Source organism: Aspergillus piperis, assembly GCF_003184755.1.
Source record: "Aspergillus piperis CBS 112811 unplaced genomic scaffold BO85scaffold_36, whole genome shotgun sequence".
Taxonomy (NCBI): domain Eukaryota; kingdom Fungi; phylum Ascomycota; class Eurotiomycetes; order Eurotiales; family Aspergillaceae; genus Aspergillus; species Aspergillus piperis.
In genome coordinates, this window is record NW_020291626.1 from 100,212 (window position 1) to 123,516 (window position 23,305).

Sequence of the window (23,305 nt, forward strand, 5' to 3'; positions counted from 1 at the left end):
CTCGACCCAATAGATCAGTCCATTTTCTAATTCTTCCGCTGGGACTCACCATGGCTAACAGCGTACTTCCTAGACCATCTATCTCATCAGTCACCACTTCAAATCAATTCCCCATCGTTCCTGACCCCCAGCCACTCCAATCTAGCAGCAACATACAAAGAATCCCACAAAGAAATCAGCATCGATGACGTGAGATGTGCCCAACTGGACCTGATGAGGCTGAGGGATGGCGGAGCAGTGGATTCGGATCGTGCAGCCATTGGGGGCCACGGTAAGCCGCCACAGCTTCAGCCCCGGTAGTAGTAGACTACTAGTAGTGTCGAACCCTGTCAGATCCAAATTGTCTGAGATATAAATAACCCCGAACAGATGACCTATCATCCTACCCCTTTAAGCCATCAAAACAACCGTTCTCTCTCCATTGACAGTACGCACTACAACATATCATCACTACAATTCTGTCCCTGCACGAGAAATGTCCGACCACGATGTCCCCGCGTTCGATGTCTACTTCATCTTCCAGAAACAGGAGCTGAAGCTTGTCTTCAACTCGACAACCCAAGCAAATGCATACCAGGCCTCAAACCGCGAGGGTCGCATCTTCGCCGCGGAGCCCACCGCTGTCTACCTCCCTCACTCCCCAGCCATGACCTATCTCCGCGACAGCAGCAGTGGTCTGGTAATTGGCTTCGCGACCTCCGAAGACGCAGAGACATGGTGCCGCACCTCCATTCTCGGCCATATCTACTCGTCAGAACCATCACCTGAAGTTCGCATCAGACGCAACTGGACGGACGAAGAGCTGGATGAGGTGCTTCGCATTCAGTCCAACCCGAATGTCTTTCGAAAAAGTGTCCCCTTCACCCTGCGCCCTGCCATGCCACCAAGCATCACTCCTCCCGCAAGCAATTCCTCTTCCTCTACCACTACCTCGAGAGCCCCGAGTGGTCAGTTCGCACCGCCTCCGTGGGCACAGGTCTCGCTGAACCTGGATTCCGATTCTCCGCCAGCTACGACGTTGACCCCACCGAATCAATATCAACTGCCAAGCACATACTCGCCAGTATCGGATCAGCCACCCAGGGGAAGTATCATAGCGTACCCCGGTCCACAGGCACCACGCGCACAATCCTACGCCGCACCTTCAGAGACAGGGAACGGGCCAGCGCAAAGGAAGCTTATTCCACAGGTCGACGAGCTGGGAGTCGCTCCTCTCCGACCTACACATATTTCACCGAGAACGTCCAGCACGAGTCTTCATCGTGTATCAGTTCAGTAGACTTTCGGGAAAGGGAAATGAATGGGACGATTTACATAGCGATGGCGTTTAATGTTGAAGGTAATGCAGTTTTGCATAATTCTTTCTATTGTTGGGTTATTATAATAAAACAGTCGTTAAGAAGAGAATAAGAGTTGATCAGCGGTCTATCGCCGTTCATCGTAGGTGCTGCAATAGAGGGGGTTTTCCTCTGCTGTAGCACCTCATTAATCATGTTTGCGTTATTGAACACAGCGCATCCGACATTATAACCATCGAATCAGCATGATCGGAGTAATTATAAGGTTCGATAGTCATCTATAGATAACCAAACTTCCCCTCAATACTGACGATCCGGCCAAGCATCATACAAGCCCTCGGACACAGTCACGTTGGAGAACGCAACACCACCCACACCATTATGGAAGAAGCTGATGTTAGTGGAGTTGGCGTACCAGGAACTATCCTCACGTTAGCATCACCACACTTCAATTGTCAACGAGGAAGATACTTACCGAACCCAGGTACTCAACGCAAACCGACCATTGGCATACACCTCCAACACGGAGTTATCCACTACGAGAGTCAAATCCAGCGTTTCAATGGCCTGCTCGCCACCATTCAGCACGTCAAACAGACGCAACTTGCCAGCTTCCGCACTGCTATCGATGCCATCAGTCGTGCGTGCCGCAGCACTAGTGTTACTACGATCCACGATAATCGACTCATTCGAGAACTGGTAGTACACAGTGGTACTCTCGTGCTCCGACGAGAGGATCTGGAAACCACTCTTAAGTCCCGATCCCCTAGCCGAAGCAGGGAAGGACAGCTGCGCGGACAGAACGAAGAACTTCTCGGACGGCGAGCGCTTGAACGGAACAACACCACTGCTGTTCAGGGTGCGGCCGGACTCAGTGAACGACGTTCCCGACAGCAACGCGGCCTTGGTCTCCCGGGCAATGGAGATACCCAGTGTCTGCAGCTCGACGGTGCCCGCACTGCCATTGCTGCTCACGACCTGCCACGAGGCACCAGACTCCCGGGCCAGAGCATTGTCCACCACATTGGGGATATACAGCACGCGCAGCTCACGCGGAAGCAGCAGCGTACCGGTCCAATTCTGCTGGTTCGTGGGGAACCCTTCGGCCTGTTCGAACAGGTCACCGGACAGCCAGACGTAGGAGATGAAGCGATCCGGGGCGCCGCTCTTCGTGGAAGGCAGAGAAGTCGAGGGGAGAACCTTTCCGGCAGCAGCGTAAGAGGAGAAGCCCCAGTCGAGGAAGCCCGCCATGTTGGGGGTGAATGAGACAGAGCCATTGCGGGAGACTGTACCAGACACCCAGAGCATGTCGTGGATGCTGGTGAGCTGGGGCACGACGGGCAGGTCAGAGCCCTCAGTGCCGATGGTGGTGAAGATCTGGCCGTGGGGGTTGTATCCGTACTCGTCGAGACTGAAGACGTTACCGGTCTCAAAGTTGAAGGCCCAGCGGCCGGCCCAGGTGCCGTTACCCCAGGTGGAGTTGGTGGGTTCGTGCCACCATTGGCCGAGGTACTCCCAGTACTGGAAGTCCGAGTCGTACTGGCGGTAGAGGAATTGGGCGGGGCCCTTTTCGTGCAGACCACCGGAGATGACGGTGTACCAGGTGTTGTTCTTGCTGTGGAGGAGGGAGTCGAGAGTGGGGTTTTGGAAGACGTAGGGGTCCCGGAATGCGGTGACGTTGTAGGCGAAGGGAGGGCCAGGGATGACGGGGCCCTGGTCGAGCTTGGTGAAGTTGCTGCCGCCGTCGGAGGAGACGGCGAGGGATTGGGTCTCACTGCCACGGGTGTAGGGGATGGACCAGTGGATGGGGAGGTAGGAGACGGAGGTGTAGAGGAGGGTGGGGAGGCCGTTGATGCCGTTGGGGATGACGGAGCCGTCGAAGACACCGACGGGGTCGTTGATGCCCCCGGGGACAATGACTTGGTTGCCTTGGTTGAGGTCTTGGTAGGTGGCTAGGTCATCGGTGGTGGCACTGGAGATGCCGCTGCCATCGTGAAGGAAGCCGACGTGGAAGAGGCCCGTGGCGGGATCGGTGTAATGCAGGCAGGGATCACCGATCTGGCCGTTTGGGGGCAGGACGTGGGCGCGGGGACGCCATGTTTCGAAGAGGGAGCCATTGGGCAGGGTGGAGAGGTTTGGAGGAGCGACATTGTAGTCGATGACAACGGAGGCCCGCGTCTGCATGGACGGAGAGGCAGCAGCAGCACTGCCGAGCAGTACGGAAGCCGTTTGAAGCTTCATGTCGAGGTATCGCAAAGGAGGGGACACTCACTTCCCCTCCCTTGGCATAGGGGAAAAAAGTGACACTTTATATGGCATGTTTTGTTGATGCAGGGGTGCCGGGGAATTTCCGACAACTAGAACTAGAATGGTTGGAATGCTGGATGAATATTCCGTATCCTCGGGGAAATTGAGGATTGCGGAGGAAGTCCGCTTAGGGTTCGCGCGGGGAGATTCAGCGTGGATTCCCCGAAATTTCCCCCGGGTTCCCGCAACGAGGTTATGATGCTGCCGATCTTCAAATGGGGACCCGCTGAGGTTCCGTTGACCTGTTTGAACTTACTTGCTGAGTAGGTAAATTAGCTCGTGGAGTGCTTTGGATTAACCGTAAAGAGAAAGTGAGAGCCGGAGGTTTGTCGGTATGACGAGGTGGAGATCTAGTGGGAACGGCAGTGAAGAAGAGATGAAAAGTGGGCAGATTAGAGGAAGAAAAGGTTTAACGACTCGTATAGGACACGAGGTGCTGCTTCAAGTATAATTTAGGGGTGTTTTGGGCGAACGGTGTGAAGAAACTTCATCGCGCAATGTGTGCCTTGGTCTGACTTGTTCGCACTGGTCCGTCACACTCGCAGCGATGATGAGGGTTCAGAGATCTCTTGTCATCGGAGGGAGATAAGTACCAGGCACCAAGATACTCCTTGTTCAAAGCTCATTATCAATCAATCAGTCTGGGCCGGAAGAGGGTCGGGAAGCTGATTGCCGACACGGCATATGGTGGAGACTGCGAGGTTTGTGACATTGGGTCAGGAAGGTCACAGAATAAGGATCAATATGCTCTGTGAGACGCGACTATCAACCATTACATGAGTTAATCAATACTTATCGGTATCTCTTGTCGGGTTTCTGCAACAATTGATCAAATCGGATATAGCAACAAAGAAAGAAACCGACACATTTCGTGCGAAAGACGGAACTAGCTGGTGATACTGGGGGCAGCAGGAGAGAACATCCTGAGTTATGAACCCTTGTGCACATTGAACGAGTGAGGGCGTTCCAGATGATGTATGTCTAGTTACAGATTGTGGATCTATGACAAATGATGTAGAGTAATGAAATATGGGGCAAGGACTGAATACAGATGGGTCGTTGCGAATTCTGTGACATTCTTCTGCTTATACTATGCTGACATATGCTGTCCCTTTACTTACCGCAAGGAACTAGAGCTGATGTTTCACACGTACCTGGAAAGTAGAATTAGGATTGGGCGGAGAAAAGAGTTACTCAGAGTTAAACGACACAATCGTAATTCGGAAAATCTGTGCTTCATGGAGAGAGCATGAATTTATCTTATATCTTCATCTGATGGGGCCTTGTAATTATGGAGATAGAAATGTGTTTCGATAATAAGAGCAAAATTTTTAATTTTATTCAATGCTGTTTTGTTTTCTAATCCCGAAATGACGTCGTGCCCTGAATATTTGATTTATGTACCCCTCAAACTACTATGTCTAACAGCATATCTCTTATAAAGTTAGGTAACACCCCGTAGCCTGCCTTTTCTTGTGTCCTCCATAATACTCCAATTGTATAAAGAAGCATGCTCACAGTGTGGCGCCAGCAACTGACGGCGAGCAGAACCATGCGCAGATTAGTCCTGAACGGGTCGAAGAAGCCGCCGTCCACTACCAAATTTGTCAATAACAACGATTAATGTTAGATATTTTATCTTGGTAATCGCTCAATAGTGGTTTCAGCCTATGCTAGAAAAGGCAGATTTTCAATCAGAGAGACTCATTTCGAGTGAGGTCCAGAGAAACCTTTCGAGACGCATTCTAGGGAGATCCAACAATGCGAGATGAATTGGCCAAGCACAAGATAGCTAAAGGGAGACGTGTAGGAGGGGCCAGTCGGATCCGCAGATTCCGACCAAGCTACAGCTGCAGCGGGCCTTCTTGAAGTCAGAGCATCAGCCCTACAGCAGTCTTCACTGGATCTAGCTTTCTGTTACATCTAGGTAGCCTAGCCCTATGGCATACTTCAGGGTGCAGAGAGTTGGAGATGACAATGTATAGAATTTAATTATTCAAAATTCTGCCTCGGACAGACTGTCGGTCAGAGGTCCTGTGCGAGTCTTTTACGATGATGCATCTACTATCGATGTTGACGTGTCCCTAGAGGTTCTTGTGGATGAAAGACAAAGGTTGCGTCATGACAACTTTGATGCATGGCAATCCCAAACGTGTCCAAGCGTTCCCTGCAGTTCCTAACCATGATTGGTTACCATCACTCAACACTCCATGCAGATTCTATTGGTGAGCCCCAGTGTGCTGCTACAATGATTGGCTCGGTCCATATCTCTGACTTGTCCCAATTCAATTGGTCGGATGGGTGCAGGGTTATGTAGGTCCAACAGGCGATCTGTGCTTACAAGGCTAGCAGGCGGAACATTCTGTGACAGGTACAGTCGACTCTTCTCACATGCTGCCATTCGTTACGGTAGAGGGCCATCCATTGACCGGCTCGCAGCTTGATAGAGGCGTCTGGCGTATCTAGCTTGTACGACAGCAGAAAGTCACTTCCTATGCAAATTGCTGCATGGTCCACGAGAGCAGGCCTAACGGGAATTATTGGCTTGTAGTGCGGTGATCGCTCTGGCGGTTTCCTGTCACAAATGGCACGTTGGGCTGGTGTCATGAAAGAACCAGACTTCATCTAGCGATTCTGTGCGCACACTAGCATGGCGCTAAGTGCTAGTAATGAAAGGGATCCTGGTCAAAGTCGAAGACCCAGCGACCAGGCTCCAAGAAATTGGAATCTTGTATCACCGATGTTGTACGGCAACTGAGAGAACGATCATATACCCCGTGGGATCGGAAGACGTCAAATTGGGCTAGAGGTCATCTGAGCGAAATATTCTCAAAGTGAGCCTCACCCCGGTCTCATAGTGGATCGAAGTTATACTGATCTCGGCGTTGTTCGCAAGCATGAGTGCCTCGCGCTAAATTTAAGACGATGTAACTGTACTGCATGGTGGCGGTCAGAGAAAGGAGCCCGAGTTCTTGACGGCTCTTAGTGGAGTAGACACAAGGCCTGGGGCAAGATAGATCAAAGTAATAACTAGGATCTGGAGTGCTCCTCCCCACTCAGACGCCTAGTCTAGGATAAAGACAGGAGCGGCCATTAGTCACGTTGGAAGAGGCTAGACAGTATACTGTTTTAATAGCGGCGAACAGGCAGACTGAAAAGTCAGATGGAGAAAATATCGAAAGCTGACGGTGATAGCGGCTTAATTCTTCACGTCACCATTGAACATGGCGACAGAGTCTCCAGCCTCCCATTTAACCGCCGAGATGCTTGTGACGTTGGAGATGTTCAAGGATTCGCCGTGGGAGGAACCGGTCCCCGTTAGTCCCTTCTGGGACAGTATAGACTACTCGATCGCTCGCAATTTCCTCGGCAGCTTTACACACGCCGAACGGGCACAGCTGCCCATCGACGAGGACAGCACCGCTGACCAGCAATCCAAGCTTATACTCCTCCTACGACTCCTGCAGAAGAAATTGGATGAAGAAGAAGCTGCCACTTCTCCCCCATCCAGCCTCTACACCAGCAATTACCACCAGTGGTACCGATTATGGCAAGGGATCTACGTCCTTCAGGACGAGTTGAACCTGCCCGAGGCGGAACAGACCGTTCGGATGCTGGTGGACAAGACACCATACAAATCGAATCCAGTACCATCGCATATGCTAGCAGAGCACCTGGTAAAAGTTGGCAAGTACGAAGAGGCAGAACGGACCAAGAGACCGATCCGCGCTTGGATGGATGCCCGGCCGCATTTGGGGCCGTCCTCCCCACAGGCGCTCAACGCTCGTCGGCTTATCGCCCAAGCCTTGTGGGGACAGGGACCGTCGAGGCGCTCGGAAGCCGAAGCTCTAATAGCCGAGATTCATTGGATCGTCGAGGAGATGGGAGAAGGGCAGTTTGCGGTTTACCAGGCGGAAGAGAGAAGGTTGAACCAGGTGATGATGGCCACTCTACAGTGACTCTGTTCGTATATTTGGGTGAATTTCCCTAGTTATAGGGACCGCCAATGCCCACTCTCAATGGCTCGGGCTATGCTTTCTTCCCCAATCGTTACTAGGATGTGCAAATTGTTGCCATCAAGCCGTATGGCAGCTTCCTGTTGCATGGGCTTGTCGCGCGCCACATACAAACGTGCGCGTAGGTAGATACTGAAGAGTGCGGGAAGAATTTAACGGCGCAAGAACGAGGACTGTCATACATGCAACTGAATTTTTGCGCATTCTTCTTAGTAATCTATTGTTGGGTGATATATGTCGTGACGGAAGTATTATACAGGAGAAAAGGGCAGTTAAAGAGCGCGAGATTAGAGTCCGTCGAGCGGCTTAGGTATTATAAGGAATGTGGTCTGGCGAGGGTGGGTGTATATGTCAATCGAGGAGTCGCAGGAAAAGGGTATATTCGGGAAGGAAGTTGGAGGAAGGCAATTAGTCGGTGCCGATGCACTTTTCGCAGCAGCTGCAGCAGTGGCAGCAGAAGCAGCAACTGAGCGAAACCAAGCAGTCAGCACATGGATGTACACAAAAAGGGGCAATTCTCGTATGAATTTGGCGGGGCGATCACTCACGCATCCTCCGGTCCGTCACCACCACGCAAGCGCAATTCCATTCCTTCGCCAAGGGACTGAAGTGGTGTTTCTTAGTTCTCAAGTCTGCGGTGTTATAGCATAGAATGCAATCCAAGCACGTACAGGCTGATCGGTGACGATCTCATCCATGGTGGGGGCGGCCGGGCTCTGAGGTTGGTTCATGGTGAGAGTGACGGGATCCCAAGTCACCTCCTGAACCTCCTCCTGGCCGGAGGGGCGGAACCAGCTCATCACAGCATCAAACATTATGTCTATAAATATTCGAGCGGTATTTCAACCTGCGATTGAGTGATATGGAGCAAAATTGGCCGTGAATTGTTGCCAAGGAGCGAGCGATAAACCCAAAAAAACGAGTGTCGGGGTGGATGGGTGTAGGCAAAAATTACAAGGAGCGGCGGGTTGAGGGAGAAAAGAAGAAAATGAAGAGGATGGAAGAGGAGAGAGGATGACAGAAAAGGCTAAGACGACACCATCGACGCCATTTAAGATTGATCCCGCGGACTATGCGGAGCTATGTACACAAGGCTCGCATTTTTTTTCCCTGCTTCCGCAGGGGGGCCTTTTCGCTGAACGAGGGGACAGACAGCCAGCCTAGGCAGAGAGAAGAGTTCCGATAAAGGTCTCCATCCAGGAAGCTTAGCCCGATCGGTTTGCCCTTAGTGGCCGAACCATTTGTGAATGGCCTCGTCGCAGGCGACGAGTCCTTGCTGTCAGGGCTCCGCCCGGACATACGTAACTTAAGCGGAGTCGAATTTTCACGGCTCTGACGGGTTGCCGTTGTCCGAGAGGGGAGGCCTACGTAGACCATCTCATCCGCGAGGACCAAAGTGGTTAATCGCGTGGACAGGGAGGCGCATGCTTGGTGGAGAGGGGAATGTACAATGGTAGAAGCACTAGGGAAGGCTAGGAGTTGGCACTATTCAGGCCCAGCAATTTGGTTCGTTAGATAGGGAGGAGATAAGTTCGTCCAGAACGACGAAGAAACATAGTGAGTAAGTCAATGGAGGAGACAAGAGCTAGGAGATCCTCAGCCTTAGGTGGTGCTGATTGGCAGAGATGGCCATGTCAGAAAAGCTGGGGAGGTCAATCCGGCCAGCGACCCGACAGGATTCAGATCATGATGGGAAGAGATTTGCAACTGGAAGACTGGTTAGTGGTGGGTGGATACTGGATACAGAGAGGAGGGCTGAGAAAGAAGAAATCAAGAGACTCAGGCAGGCAGGCAGCAGTCCGACCGGGAAATTCCCTCGATTGGGATGAGGTTTGGAATACACTTTCCCCTATGAGGTCTAGTGCTCACCACTAGCTTGTCTTAGCGTAGCATTTCCACCAATTATATTCTACTAGACTCGTCAACCAGTTTTCTTTATTTGTTTATCCGCCAGAGGAGACTATTCCTCTCTGGGCTGTGCCTCAATAGGCATCTGCATTTACTGAGAGACTGTCCTATCGACGAATTATCATTTCATTTCCACCCACTGATAACTATCATTTGTATGTGATCAAAAGGAGGACCAAATTAGGAGGGGCTCGTACCCCTGGTTTTACACCCTTGATCCTCAGGGCTTCTTCAAAGGGTATCGTACTATCTAACTAATGATAATAAAAGATGCCATTCGCCATCGTACCTTTCAGTTCATCCCAATATTACCTAGTGGTGGTTGTACTTCCTTTTACATTTCTGCACGAAGAAAGTCAGTGCAGCGTCAAGGAGTGGGCTCACCATCTGCAAACTGTGGAGCCCCTTGATGCTTTGAGCCATCTGGTGTTCAAGAATAGTGTGATCGACACAATCAACTTGCGACGCCCGTCACCACCGCAGGTATACCAGCGTTCATTAATACCACTGAATAGCACCTGGGTAGTACAGAGTACATGTTGCTTGATGTTGTGTTACGCGTTGGGACTCGCAATCCTGGCGATCTTTCCAGTTTCTCTACGAGTGTTATTAGGTGGAGTGCACCTAATAGATAGTTCCCCCAGCCTGAAATTTAACCCACGCTCAATGAGCTGATGCAGCGCAAAAATATGAACTATTCTATGGATCAAGGATCGTGCCTCGCTGCTGCAGATGTCCAGTCTGGCTCGACGTCCAATGGCCTAGAAACGTTTACGGCAAGCAAAGGATAGCATCTCAGGCATGTGGTCCAGTGTCACCTTGTCTCGGGTGTACCAGAGTTGCCAGAATCTAGCTCAAGCTCTAGAATGGCAGTTAAGCCCGACGGCCACCCTTCCCCATTACAACGGCCGTTCAGCCACTCCGATGTCAGCCTCCCACCCGACAAGCTTTTTGGTCGGATGCTAAGCTTTATTCTGGTGCCTAATCTTATCCGTGAACCATGCTTCAGTCCGAACCATGCCACGCAACTCTAAGCAGTGGAATGATGACAGCACAGGTCAATCATTGTTGTTCGATCACAGAGCAATTCCTCTGTTCTGCCTTTCAGTTCCAGCTGGATCTGATCTCCGCAGAAGAATTCTCTAAACACCCCGAGAGAACTGTTGATATCTACACAAGAATTACCAGAACCAGATTTCGGAATTATGTCCGCAACACCACACCACTTCAAGCTGAAACATATATATTAACCGGAGTCAAGCGAAAATGCTTGCTGGTGAACATGCAAATCTTTAGGCGGCCCCATGCAAGCATCTGCAGAGGCTGACATGTGTCCTTTCTCTACCTCCAATATCCAAGTCTAAGAGCGATAGTGCTGGACATAAAAAGTATTCCCCAAGTCAGTCAGGCATACGGTTGCCAAAGACTCCAGATGATGGGTAATTGAGCGACGCACCCATGCTAGAACAACTATACAGTGCCAGTACTGTGTGGCTGTGGTGGCGGGAGTTTGATCACGAAATAGACTGTTTGATTCACCCCCGTCTGCATAGTGCATACTACTAACTCCCAATGGCAGCTCAATCAAGTATGGCATGTGCCGTCCGACCAAAATTCGGTTTTACTACAGCGAGATTTTGGACTGTAGATCAGCCACAACCGTCCCCGTCGAGGATCGACCTAGTGTTTATGGGCACAGACAACTCGCGACTTTTATCGATGCTCTCAGTCTAGAAGTTTCACATTTTACAGCATTCCAGCTGGCAATTGTTGACTGTCTTGCTTGCAATGTGTTACAGAAGCTAGGTGGATAAGAGAACTGGCAACGCTGATGGTATTTTCTTTGTGAAGGTGCGTGAAGAGAGATTTTGCGCTCGAGTGAGACATTGCCACCTCAACTCCACGTCGATCTTCTTCTCGGGGCGACTGAAGACTGCGCCTTGGTGTCAATCGAGTCAGTTAACCTTTCGGCTTTGAAGGGAGATGCGGGAAAGATAAGCGTTGGAGAGGCTGACCGTTTGTAGCGGTTTTACCAAAAACGGAAATATCCCCCCTGCCGGATGTTTATTGGCCAATAAGAAATCTTTTGGGCGATCAGTTACCCGGATGGGGCTTGTTGACCCCTGGAACTAAGCCATATGTGGCTAAGCCATGTCTCAGAGTCCTTCAAGATGACCTCACCGCTTTCCCTTTCAGCTTGTATTGGGGCTGCCAAGATCCCACGCGGATTGCCTCAATGGGGAGTCATCGTCGCCCAGATGGAGTATCACGCAGATCTTGATCAGATCTTCTCCCTGGCATGGACAGAGAAATCTCCATCGCCTGCTACAAAGACCGGATGTGTCTTACAGCTCCCCCAACCGGCCAGCAGTCATCATGAAGGCCCTCAAGGATGAGTACGATTTGGGGTACCGCAATCTCGAGGACCCAAAGGAACCCTCGACCCGCCCGTTATCGACCTCCAGACCATTGCTTCTGCAGAACCAGACCTCGAAATTTTGGTTGTCAGGCTGGACCTGGGAGATCGTGAGCTGTGTCATTGCCGTGGCGGCTCTGGTCGCCATCATTATCGTCCTCTACAACTATGATAACCGGCCTATGCCGGACTGGCCATATGGCATCACTCTCAATGCCGTGGTTTCCGTGCTGGTGACCCTAATGAAAGCGGCCATGATCTTCCCAATCACCGAGGGACTGTCGCAGTTGAAATGGTCCTGGTTCAACCAGCGAAACCAACTGAGCGACCTCTCACTGCTGGACGCGGCCAGTCGCGGAGCTTTCAGCGCCACCTTTGTTCTGTTCCGCTTTCTACCTCGGTATGTGTGTCTCACCAATATTAATCATGCCCGACATATAGTCCTAATAGATAATTAGTCACCTGGTATCCATCGGATGCTTCATAATGGTGGTTGCTGCGGCCATTGCGCCGTTCGTGCAGCAAGTCATCAACATCATGTCGCAGCCCGTCCACTCGTTCGATCATTCCGCCATCCAAGTCTGCAATACAAGCAGCTACATCGACTATGGCGAAGGCGCCGGGCCGGGTTTGAACAAGGTTCCTCTTTCCACAACCGGGGCCATCTACACTGGTATTTTTCAGAGTGAAGGCCCAGACAGCAACACGGTTACCATGACATGTCCCACGGGGAACTGTACTTTCACCCCTTATCAATCGCTAGGGTTTTGCAGTCGCTGCGCCAACATCACTGACAGCCTCACCCTGCACAAAACATCGGTTGTCAGTACCATGGCCAATTATAATTACACCCTCCCCAACGGATTCAGCTTCGAGACCTCCTGGGGCATGATGTATCTGATGAACGCTACCAACGGCCTAAACCTCGTCAAACTCGACACCGGAAATCTACCGGTGATACTGAACTTCACCGCCATCAGCGCCGCCGGCTACGGTGTGCCACCACAAATCAGCGCCACCGAGTGCGCCCTCTATTTCTGCGTCAAGACCTACGAAGCCTCGGTCCAAAAGGGCCGCTACAATGAAACCCTGGTATCTACAGCCTCATCCTCGAACTACTCCGCCACATCGGCGACCAGCGACATCTCGCTCACACCTGAAACATGCTATGTGAACGGCACCCAACAAGCCGACCGCACAGACTGCACCTACAACGTTAGCTGGCTCAGCCGACTCGCCATGTACAATTCCCTAACGCCCCTGCTAAAAGGCAAGGGCTCACTCTTCGTCAGCAACCGGCCCGACTGGTCATCTGACACCATGCGTGCTGTATACGGCGTAGAAGGCAATTACACGGACATCAATTCGATGTTCCAATCACTCGCGGGCGCATTGACGACCCATGCGCGCAACGCCGTTTGCAAGGGGTCAGTAAACGGTACGACCTGGACCGTCGAGTCATTCGTGCACGTCAAGTGGCCGTGGATGATTCTCCCAATTGCACTGATGGTCTTGACCCTCATCTTCCTCATCACGACGGTAGTCCGGACGCGGAACCAGTTCATCTGGAAGTCGTCACCGCTGGCGTTGTTGTTCTCGGATGTGGCTGTTGAGGCGCCGCACGCGTTCGAGCGCAGTCCGGATTTGACCCATATGGAGGCGGCATCGCGCAAGATGAAGGTGTGGTTGGAGACGACGACAGGAGGGGCGAAGTTGAAGGCAGTCGTGGGGTGATGCTACTACCACTTTTATTATGAGATATCCTATACCCTGTATACTAGTCATAATGTGTATAATATGTAATATAGTCTATGAGCAGAAAAGCAATTATGGTAATGAAGATGATACCTGGAGACAAGTTCATGAGACATAATGATATGTGAAATAGTAATGAAGTAACGTCCATATTCTGTAGACTCCCCATTGATCCGGTATGCTTGGCAAACTGGAGAATCTCCCCCCTTTCCGTGGTCCACTTCCCGATGCTCCGTTATTGATCCTCAACGATCTACACTACGACTTCACAGCAAAGGGAAGAAAATCCAATGATGAGGAATTTATATTATACACTAACTATATTCATATGTTCCATCCCCGATATACCCACTCGAGATTTACAAAACAAAGTGTGTGTGCCATGGTATTAACCCATTTAGCACTCCTCGGTAGTGCACTCCTGAACCTTGAGGTTGGCAGCCTTGTACTCCGAGCTGTGAGCACCGTACCAGTAGACCTCCTTGGAAGGAACATCGCCGTATCCGTCAACGGCGAACCAGGCCCTACCGCCCTGAGTCAGGTAACCCTCCTCGTTGACACCGAAGCCAGTGGTGTTGGCGTTGTCGGGAACAGCGCCGGAGTGAGGCTGGGTGAAGGCGATGGGCGAGACGCTGTTCTCGATGATGTACAGGTTTTGCCAGGCGGTGGGGACGGCGCCCTTGGCGAGGTAGGTCAGGGCACCGTTGGCACCACCGGAGACTGGTTATTTCATTTGTTAGTCAGATATGAGGTGGTTAAGGAAGGGGGGTTGGCTTACGGATCAGCTTGGAGGTGCTCTTGGAGGCGTCGTTGCCGATGTAGACGTTCTCTGTTATCTTGTTAGTATAACGGTAGATGGGGGTTTAGATGGGAAGGGAAGCATACGGCCATCAGTGAGGACGGGGGTGTTGTCGTCGGCGATGAGGGAGAAGCGCGCGGGGAGAGAAGCGGCAGAGACGGCGCTGGCAAGGCCGGCAAGAGCAACGATGGAGAACTTCATTTTGGATTGGAGAGTGGAATTGAATGTGATGATCACAGAAGATGATTGTTTTGATGGTTTGTGAGTGTGAGTGTGATTGATGGCAAATTGGAAGGTGTTCAGCAGCGTTTATATACCTTCTAGGGAGAGGAGGTCAGGTCCACCTCAGGGACAAGTGAAGTCATCTGTAGACTCAAAGATGAGACTGGTGGGTTCCCGATGGAGATTGATGTCGTTCTGGGCTATCGATCGTCGGCACTATGTGAGACATGTCTTGGAGTCCCGCGTGTTGTGCCGGAATCCCCGGGTTTCCTCTTATGCAGCTGCGGAGGGGTAGGCATTAACCATGATATAGCCGGCTGGTAACGGCAGTAAAGAATCAAGAGAAAGTTGTTTTTGATGATGTTACTGCATCTGCATTTCATGCAGTACCGTGGAATCGTTCGTCAGGAGGTCAACGGATCTACCGGCTTCTATTTCTGGCCTTGGCCGTTGATCGTCCCGATGTTTCAGATGATCTTCCCCCATGTTTGCCTCTTCCAGTCAATAACCTTAAAACAGATCCTCGAGATGGACGATGATCAATAGTCAACGGAGATATACGTTGTACGGAGTAGGTAAGGCTGAACACCGCCACAATGCTCCAATCGTTCCTGAAATATGAAATCATCATGAGCCTCACAACATTTTGGTAGACGGCAAGGGAGGGTTCCACTATGCCAAGGTCACCTTGCCATACTGAATCAGTGACGCTATTGACATTTGGCCACTTTTCCCCAACCCATCAGCTTCTCCTATTGTTAACATCACCGTACAGAGTAATATCTCCGTGGTGGGGTGGGGTGTCGATCGACGAGAGCGATCTGTCTTGCTTGCTGAGACAAGCGGCTGTAAGAGACGAGGCTGTGTTTACATTATATCGAAGTCGATTATACTCAGCTTATGCACAATAAACCCTTTAGATGCATATTTGTTAATACTTCCTCTATTTCATTAGGGAATGGGGCAAAGGGAGGGGATCAAGCCCAGTCTATGCGGTAATTCCAGTTGCTTCCGATATTTATAGTCGAGTTCAGCGAGGGCTGTATTCGGAAGACTGTAGTTATTGTCTTACCATAAATTAACTATACCAGGCATTGGCCCAGTCTGCAGCAAGCTAAGAATGCCGGTCCGTTTGCTTCCGAGACAACCTCCAAATTGTCTCCAACACGATGCGATGATCCCCCTGATGTCCGGGATGCGATGATCAAAAAACGAGGCTGGACTGGCCTGGCCTAGCGAGCTGAGCGAGTTCAGCTTCCAATGGAAAGTGAGACATCTGCGGAATACAGAGAAGCGACGGAGTAGTCAATATCCGAGCTATTATCCGAGCATGGCTGGCTGGACCGACAATGAATGCATGCATACGCACTTTCAAAGCTGGAATTAGCCGGACTCAGGTGCGAAGAGCATGATTAACTAATATACTCTATATGCGACCGTCGACGGTGGTCCCTATTGATACGGATCCCGGGCAGGCGAGATCTAGATGGAAGACGACCATAGGCAGTTCCCACAGTGAACTGTAGCCGGAGACTTGATAACCTATGCAGTGCTGAGAAAGAAAGATGTTTTGAACGCCCATACCCCTGTTTCTACCGGTATGTCGCCTCGGTTATTGCAGTCGTATCAAGTTGTGTGCAGACACTTACCTAGGGTCGATCAGACCGAGACAGTCACAGGAGCTGACCTGACACCAAGAACAAACGAAATCACCGATAGATGTAACGTACACGCTATTATTCCAATGGCACCACAGGGCGGATATAATCGCTTCATTTGTTCACCCGGCCATCTCGCTTCAAGCAAAGCGAGCCAACTCCTCGGCCGCTGCTGCGGGGAAGATAAGCGAAGACAGATGGTTGGACTCGGACTCCGCGAGCTGCAGCTCCAATGGCACCGTGGCATCAATGCAAGCAGCCGCCAGGGTTTGGCTGCAGGTGTCAACCACTAGTACTTTGATTGCTCGAGCGGGGAAGACCAGACCAGTCAGACAATCTGCTGCAAGGGATAGCCTGCTGAAGAGTCCGTTGTTTTTGTAACTTGATTGCTGTCGCCGGCCTTCACCTGAACGTGACTTTTATCTTCACGAACGCTGATTGAAAGAGTGTATAAGGACACAAAGATCTGTGAACATCATGAATCAAGGAATTAAAAGCATCTTGGTGGCTGCCACGCTCGCTACCATGCTTCCCTTGCAAGCATACAGCTCCATTGAGCGCTCCAGCCTCCTGCCAACACCACCTATGGGATTCAACAATTGGGCCCGCTTCATGTGCGACCTCAACGAGACCCTGTTCATCGAAACTGCCGATGCAATGGCTGCTAACGGTCTGCGGGACGCAGGGTACAATCGCATCAACCTGGATGACTGCTGGATGGCCTATCAGCGATCCGACAATGGATCCCTACAGTGGAACACGACAAAGTTTCCTCACGGCCTACCTTGGCTAGCCAACTATGTCAAAGCCAAAGGCTTTTATTTCGGCATCTACGAAGACTCCGGCAACATGACCTGTGGAGGATACCCTGGATCCTACAAGCATGAGGAGCAGGATGCCAACACCTTTGCCTCCTGGGGAATTGACTATCTCAAGCTCGATGGCTGCAATGTCTATGCAACCCAAGGCAGGACGCTTGAAGAGGAATACAAGCAGCGCTACGGACACTGGCATCAAGTTCTCAGCAACATGCAGCACTCACTGATCTTCTCCGAGTCAGCCCCGGCATACTTTGCGGGTACAGACAACAACACAGACTGGTACACTGTGATGGATTGGGTGCCGATATACGGGGAGCTAGCACGCCATTCAACTGATATCCTGGTGTACAGTGGAGCAGGTAGCGCATGGGATAGCATCATAAACAATTACAACTACAACACCCTTCTTGCACGCTACCAGCAACCGGGGTACTTCAACGACCCGGACTTTCTAATTCCGGATCATCCGGGCCTTACGGCGAATGAAAAGCGGTCGCATTTCGCACTGTGGGCTTCTTTCTCGGCTCCTCTCATTATAAGCGCCTACATACCCGCGCTCTCGAAGGATGAAATTGCCTTTCTGACGAATGAAGCATTGATTGCGGTGGATCAAGATCCCCTGGCACAGCAGGCCACGTTGGCGAGTCGCGACGACACCCTGGATATATTGACCCGTAGTCTGGCGAACGGCGATAGACTGCTGACCGTGCTTAATAAGGGTAACGCAACTGTAACGAGGGGAATTCCAGTGCAATGGCTGGGTCTGGTCAACACTGGCTGTACATATACTGCCGAAGATCTCTGGAATGGCGATACCCAGAAGATCGGCGATCATATAAAGGTTGAATTAGCCAGCCACGCAACAGCAGTCTTCCGGCTCAGTCTGCCAGACGAATGTTCTTCGGTAGTCCCAACCGGACTCATTTTCAACACAGCATCGGGCAACTGTCTGGCCGCTACCTTAAATTCTTCAGTCGCATTTCAGTCCTGCAATGGAGAGGACTCCCAGATCTGGCGGGTGACGTCGTCAGGAGTCATTAGTCCACTATCGCAGACGACACAATGTTTGACTGCCGATGGAAGCTCAGTGAAGCTTCAAGCATGTGACAGCACTGAGGACGACGGCCAGAAATGGACGTATGCAGTCACGGGGAATTTGAAGAATGCAAAGACGGATAGTTGCTTGACGGAGGGACCGGTGCAAATGAAGTCGTGTCTGGATGAGAGGAATGGTCAAGTATTTGGCCTCCCGAGTGGCGTCCAGTTGTCGTAAGGGAGTAAGAGGAGAGTATTGGGGAGCAGAGGCCCATCTAGGCGGCTGTTTCATGTTGATGTCTGGACAACTAAACGAATGATATACATCCCAGGTGCTATTAGTAGGGGTATAGAATTGATCTGCAGTTGTTTCCGCCAATTCTCGATAGTCCTTGTGTGTAGCAGCGCCTTTCAACTTAAACCAAGTTTGACAGGCCCCAGGGAGGTAAGTGCAATGTTAATCAATAAGAGTCGCATATAGCATATTATACCTTACTCTGTGTCTAGAACCTCGAGGGGCTAAGGCTCTGGCCATTCTTCCCCAGGTTCGCCAAGCATTGGACCATGAAAGGTAGCTGGAATGCATTGGGAGATGCGGATTGTCCAATATCCATATTCGGAATGTCATTGTGATTAGGCCTGCATTCCCAAGCACGTGAATATCTGAAAATATGCTAATATCTTCCCCAAGCCTCTATTTACCTGAAGTGTAGACCACATAGATTCCGCCAATTACATACAATTTCTTAGTCTTGAGCGTATACTGAAAGCACAATCAAGGCTGCCTACAAAAGATCTTCCCACAGAAGATTGGAATTACTCGGGTGGGATTCAAATCCTTCATATCAGCTATGGAAATGAAACGGCTGGACAGCAAGTCGCCAAAGCCCAGCATTCTTCGGCGCTATATCCACCAATGGCTCCACACAACGCAGGGTAACCCTCAACCTTAGAGTCCCAGAGCTATTCATAGTCAACGCTTGATAGCCATCCTATATTGAAACTCGAGGAATGTGCCTCACCGGTCTGCACTGGAGCATAACAATGGCATTGTTGTATTGGGGACATTCCAGGAACTTAACTTGACAGCGCCTGTCATTGGAATGCACTATACTGGGATGCCTCAAAGACAGGCCTAGCTCTGACAGCAGTTGTTATAAACCTCTTTAACCGTCAAAGACCTTCAGCATAGAAAGTCAAGTCTCCACAATAATCTGAATCTAAACCTGCAATCTCCGACACAGTGAACGGCATCATGGTTTCCGCCAAGGCTATTATGTTCACGATGATCACTGCGGTGATGGCGCAGAACAAGACCCAAATTGTATGTATACTTTCCGAATACTATTCTTCACAATGAATCAGTGAATTGTATGATCTGACTGGAATACTGCTAGGGCACCACGAGCGAATTTCGCGTCTGCACTGTAGACGCAAGACCCATCTACTCCGAATCCTGCATCTCCTTGAACCAAACTGGGTATATATCATTCCGAAACTTGTTGCAATAGAGCCCGCTTTGACACAAGAGAAACAGGTCAACCCAGTTTAATGTTGCGGTCGGCTGTCGCCAGTATGGGTATGACCCCCGATTCCGAAACAGACGTGACCTATCTAGCTGACCGATCATCTCCTGTAGAAGCACGACATGTACCGGAAATTACGATACGGTGGGATACCGGAGTGACTGCTATGAGAACAGCCGGTTCTTCCAGAATTTTGGTACGATAAGCGGGAGCATTTATTGCTATCCTTCTTAGGGGACGATGGGTTGTTGAGACCTGTTTGAAGAGACTATGGGTGGACTTTACGCGGTAGTATCATGATTGTGAGGGTATGCTTATCTAGGTAGTGAATGAAATTGACTTTCTGTTTCTGAGCAGCCTGGGTGTGGCATTAATAAGTGATAAGACAACATTGGGGAAGTGGGCAGCTTCTTACAAAACATGAAGACAACTCACATTACAGTCTTGTTTTGCTCAGTGTTCTGTGCATGTGGGTTGGTATCGGCAATTCCCGACGATATATTGGACACCCCACGTTGAGCGAAGGCCATCCACAGCGGTAAGCTCAAGGGATCGTTGGGGAAGAGGGACTCAGCCGAGAGAAGCCGCGAGAATTGTCCGCTGGTAACCTGAGTTCAGACCCACGGTCCCAGAGAGCGACTATTGGACGCGACGGTACAGTAGCGGGCATTAGAGTGGATGATCTGGAGGCACCGATGCTTGTTCGCCGGCGCTAATTTAGGGCCATCGCTTAGAAGAAAACAACAACGAAGGGTATTCCTCAGCCACGGCAGTTTTATCAGGCGTCGGAAATACTCTGAAAGACATTGAAAAAGCTTGAGAGGTGCTTCTAATTGGTTTTTGAGTAATTGTCAAGTATCTTACAAGATGAATGGCAGCATGGCGTGGTTAGCAGGCAGCATGTTGCAACAACTCAATCCCGGCGATCACCGTCGGACTCCGGGTGGGAATCAGGGTTGGAGACCCATTGCTTATCACAACAGCCGACGCCAGTCGCTCTGGGGTGCATTTGCAGAATCCCCTCGACAAATCAGCTTTTCTTCAGTATCGGCCGGTCCGAATTGACCCAGTCTGCTAGCAGTTGGAGACATGCAATGATGCCATTGTCTCGTCCGATAAGCAAGGGCGGCCAGTCCCCCGTCCCTCCTGTCTGACTGGGAAAAGTTATAATGTCCGTCTCGCCGGCTTAGCAGTCAATTCGAACTCTTCGTCTTTTGTCCCTCTCAATTCCACCAGCATGCGTTCCTCCGGTCTTTACACAGCACTGCTGTGCTCTCTGGCCGCATCGACCAACGCGGTTGTTCATGAGAAGCTCGCCGCGGTCCCCTCGGGCTGGCACCATCTCGAAGATGCTGGCTCCGATCACCAGATTAGCCTGTCGATCGCATTGGCACGCAAGAACCTCGATCAGCTTGAATCCAAGCTGAAAGACTTGTCCACACCTGGTGAATCGCAGTATGGCCAGTGGCTGGATCAAGAGGACGTCGACACACTGTTCCCAGTGGCCAGCGACAAGGCCGTGATCAGCTGGTTGCGCAGCGCCAACATCACCCATATTGCCCGGCAGGGCAGCTTGGTGAACTTTGCGACCACCGTCGACAAGGTGAACAAGCTTCTCAACACCACTTTTGCTTACTACCAAAGTGGTTCTTCCCAGAGATTGCGCACAACGGAGTACTCCATTCCCGATGATCTGGTCGACTCGATCGACCTCATCTCCCCGACAACCTTTTTCGGCAAGGAAAGGACCAGTGCTGGTCTGACCCAGCGGTCGCAGAAAGTTGACAACCATGTGGCCACACGGTCCAACAGCTCGTCCTGCGCCGATACCATCACGTTATCCTGCCTGAAGGAGATGTACAACTTTGGCAACTACACTCCCAGCGCCTCGTCAGGAAGCAAGCTGGGATTCGCTAGCTTCCTGAACGAGTCCGCCTCGTATTCCGATCTTGCCAAGTTCGAGAGACTGTTCAACTTGCCGTCTCAGAACTTCTCCGTGGAGCTGATCAACGGCGGCGTCAATGACCAGAACCAATCGACGGCTTCTCTGACCGAGGCTGACCTCGATGTGGAATTGCTCGTTGGCGTGGGTCATCCTCTTCCGGTGACCGAGTTTATCACTTCTGGCGAACCGTGAGCTTTTAATGCCTAGACTGAACTGGAGTCGAAGCTAATTGATGTAGTCCTTTCATCCCCGACCCCGATGAGCCGAGTGCCGCCGATAATGAGAATGAGCCTTACCTTCAGTACTACGAGTACCTCCTCTCCAAGCCCAACTCGGCCCTACCCCAAGTGATTTCCAACTCCTACGGTGACGACGAACAGGTAAGACTATGCATCTCTCCCTCAACATCTACATACCAACCGACACAGACCGTTCCAGAATACTACGCCAAGCGAGTCTGCAACCTGATCGGACTCGTCGGCCTGCGCGGCATCAGCGTCCTGGAGTCATCCGGTGACGAAGGTATACTCCTCACCATCATCGTCCACTAAAAGCACACTTGCTAACAGCAGCGCAGGAATTGGATCTGGCTGCCGCACCACCGACGGCACTAACAGCACCCAATTCAATCCCATCTTCCCCGCCACCTGTCCCTACGTGACCGCCGTAGGAGGCACCATGTCCTACGCGCCCGAAATTGCCTGGGAAGCCAGTTCCGGTGGTTTCAGCAACTACTTCGAGCGAGCCTGGTTCCAGAAGGAAGCCGTGCAGAACTACCTGGCGCACCACATCACCAACGAGACGAAGCAGTATTACTCACAATTCGCTAACTTTAGCGGTCGCGGATTTCCCGATGTTTCGGCCCATAGCTTTGAGCCTTCGTAAGCCCAACCCCCTCTTTGATGATACTACAAGAATAGAACCTAACAAGGTCCACAGGTACGAAGTTATCTTCTACGGCGCCCGTTACGGCTCCGGCGGTACTTCCGCCGCATGTCCTCTGTTCTCTGCGCTAGTGGGCATGTTGAACGATGCTCGTCTGCGGGCGGGCAAGTCCACGCTTGGTTTCTTGAACCCCCTGCTGTACAGTAAGGGGTACAAGGCGCTGACTGATGTCACGGCGGGACAATCGATCGGGTGCAATGGCATTGATCCGCAGAGTGATGAGGCTGTTGCGGGTGCAGGCATTATCCCGTGGGCGCATTGGAATGCCACGGTCGGATGGGATCCGGTGACGGGATTGGGACTTCCTGATTTTGAGAAGTTGAGGCAGTTGGTGCTGTCGTTGTAGATTATATGGCTGTATATGGGATGAGATTTTGTATGTGTTATGATGTGACAGTATGTGAGATATGTGTGAGATGATTTTCGAACTATGTACGAGTTTCACATGGCTTGCTTTTTGAATGGTATTATTATGACAGGGGCCTTAGTAGAGGTTTCACGACCGCTTCTGTGTCTTATGCAGGTTCCTCCCCCCCTCAACGACCGTCAAGGATAAAGTCAACAGACCCCGACGCGCCCATTATGAGTGGCTGATAAGGACATGCATAGTTACTCCGTGGAAGCCCCGAAATTAGTTGCGACAGGGGTCGAGGG

At 51.1% G+C, this 23,305-nt stretch overlaps 10 protein-coding genes across 10 annotated transcripts; 7 read left to right on the forward strand and 3 right to left on the reverse strand.

Annotated features, from left to right (window-relative positions):
- The first annotated feature begins 368 nt into the window (after window positions 1–368).
- BO85DRAFT_211263 (uncharacterized protein) lies at window positions 369–1,744 on the forward strand. Its single transcript, XM_025654617.1, has one exon. The coding sequence runs from the start codon at window positions 476–478 to the stop codon at window positions 1,277–1,279; it is 804 nt and encodes a 267-aa protein (XP_025509930.1). The 5' UTR covers window positions 369–475; the 3' UTR covers window positions 1,280–1,744.
- BO85DRAFT_211268 (glycoside hydrolase family 32 protein) lies at window positions 1,439–3,585 on the reverse strand. The gene is made up of 2 exons (XM_025654618.1): window positions 1,774–3,585; window positions 1,439–1,719 (listed from the first exon to the last, which is right to left on the reverse strand). Exons 1-2 carry the CDS (start codon window positions 3,537–3,539, stop codon window positions 1,599–1,601), a joined length of 1,887 nt encoding a protein of 628 aa, XP_025509931.1. The 5' UTR covers window positions 3,540–3,585; the 3' UTR covers window positions 1,439–1,598.
- Window positions 3,586–6,498: 2,913 nt separating this feature from the next.
- BO85DRAFT_454352 (uncharacterized protein) lies at window positions 6,499–7,808 on the forward strand. The gene has a single exon (XM_025661266.1). It carries the CDS (start codon window positions 6,830–6,832, stop codon window positions 7,562–7,564), a length of 735 nt encoding a protein of 244 aa, XP_025509932.1. The 5' UTR covers window positions 6,499–6,829; the 3' UTR covers window positions 7,565–7,808.
- Window positions 7,809–8,165: 357 nt separating this feature from the next.
- BO85DRAFT_493425 (uncharacterized protein) lies at window positions 8,166–8,436 on the reverse strand (the record flags this gene model as incomplete). Its single annotated transcript, XM_025663826.1, has 2 exons — window positions 8,166–8,225; window positions 8,293–8,436. The coding sequence occupies 2 exons, from the start codon at window positions 8,434–8,436 to the stop codon at window positions 8,166–8,168; spliced, it is 204 nt and encodes a 67-aa protein (XP_025509933.1).
- Window positions 8,437–11,481: 3,045 nt separating this feature from the next.
- Window positions 11,482–13,701, forward strand: BO85DRAFT_211327 (DUF3176 domain-containing protein). Its single transcript, XM_025654619.1, has 3 exons — window positions 11,482–11,483; window positions 11,554–12,345; window positions 12,404–13,701. Exons 2-3 carry the CDS (start codon window positions 11,906–11,908, stop codon window positions 13,677–13,679), a joined length of 1,716 nt encoding a protein of 571 aa, XP_025509934.1. The 5' UTR covers window positions 11,482–11,483; window positions 11,554–11,905; the 3' UTR covers window positions 13,680–13,701.
- A 396-nt stretch (window positions 13,702–14,097) lies between these two features.
- On the reverse strand, window positions 14,098–14,700 carry BO85DRAFT_384957 (uncharacterized protein; the record flags this gene model as incomplete). The annotated part of the gene is made up of 3 exons (XM_025656570.1): window positions 14,098–14,420; window positions 14,479–14,529; window positions 14,586–14,700. The coding sequence occupies 3 exons, from the start codon at window positions 14,698–14,700 to the stop codon at window positions 14,098–14,100; spliced, it is 489 nt and encodes a 162-aa protein (XP_025509935.1).
- Window positions 14,689–15,079, forward strand: BO85DRAFT_211343 (uncharacterized protein). The gene has a single exon (XM_025654620.1). The coding sequence runs from the start codon at window positions 14,780–14,782 to the stop codon at window positions 15,014–15,016; it is 237 nt and encodes a 78-aa protein (XP_025509936.1). The 5' UTR covers window positions 14,689–14,779; the 3' UTR covers window positions 15,017–15,079.
- Window positions 15,080–16,780: 1,701 nt separating this feature from the next.
- aglA (putative alpha-galactosidase) lies at window positions 16,781–18,614 on the forward strand. The gene has a single exon (XM_025661267.1). The coding sequence runs from the start codon at window positions 16,857–16,859 to the stop codon at window positions 18,471–18,473; it is 1,617 nt and encodes a 538-aa protein (XP_025509937.1). The 5' UTR covers window positions 16,781–16,856; the 3' UTR covers window positions 18,474–18,614.
- Window positions 18,615–19,281: 667 nt separating this feature from the next.
- Window positions 19,282–20,039, forward strand: BO85DRAFT_432403 (uncharacterized protein). The gene is made up of 4 exons (XM_025658380.1): window positions 19,282–19,559; window positions 19,633–19,715; window positions 19,773–19,814; window positions 19,875–20,039. The coding sequence occupies exons 1-4, from the start codon at window positions 19,491–19,493 to the stop codon at window positions 19,993–19,995; spliced, it is 315 nt and encodes a 104-aa protein (XP_025509938.1). The 5' UTR covers window positions 19,282–19,490; the 3' UTR covers window positions 19,996–20,039.
- Window positions 20,040–20,979: 940 nt separating this feature from the next.
- On the forward strand, window positions 20,980–23,176 carry BO85DRAFT_524710 (S53 family peptidase). The gene is made up of 5 exons (XM_025665434.1): window positions 20,980–21,894; window positions 21,945–22,086; window positions 22,135–22,228; window positions 22,284–22,587; window positions 22,646–23,176. The coding sequence occupies exons 1-5, from the start codon at window positions 20,999–21,001 to the stop codon at window positions 22,995–22,997; spliced, it is 1,788 nt and encodes a 595-aa protein (XP_025509939.1). The 5' UTR covers window positions 20,980–20,998; the 3' UTR covers window positions 22,998–23,176.
- The last annotated feature ends 129 nt before the right edge of the window (window positions 23,177–23,305 follow it).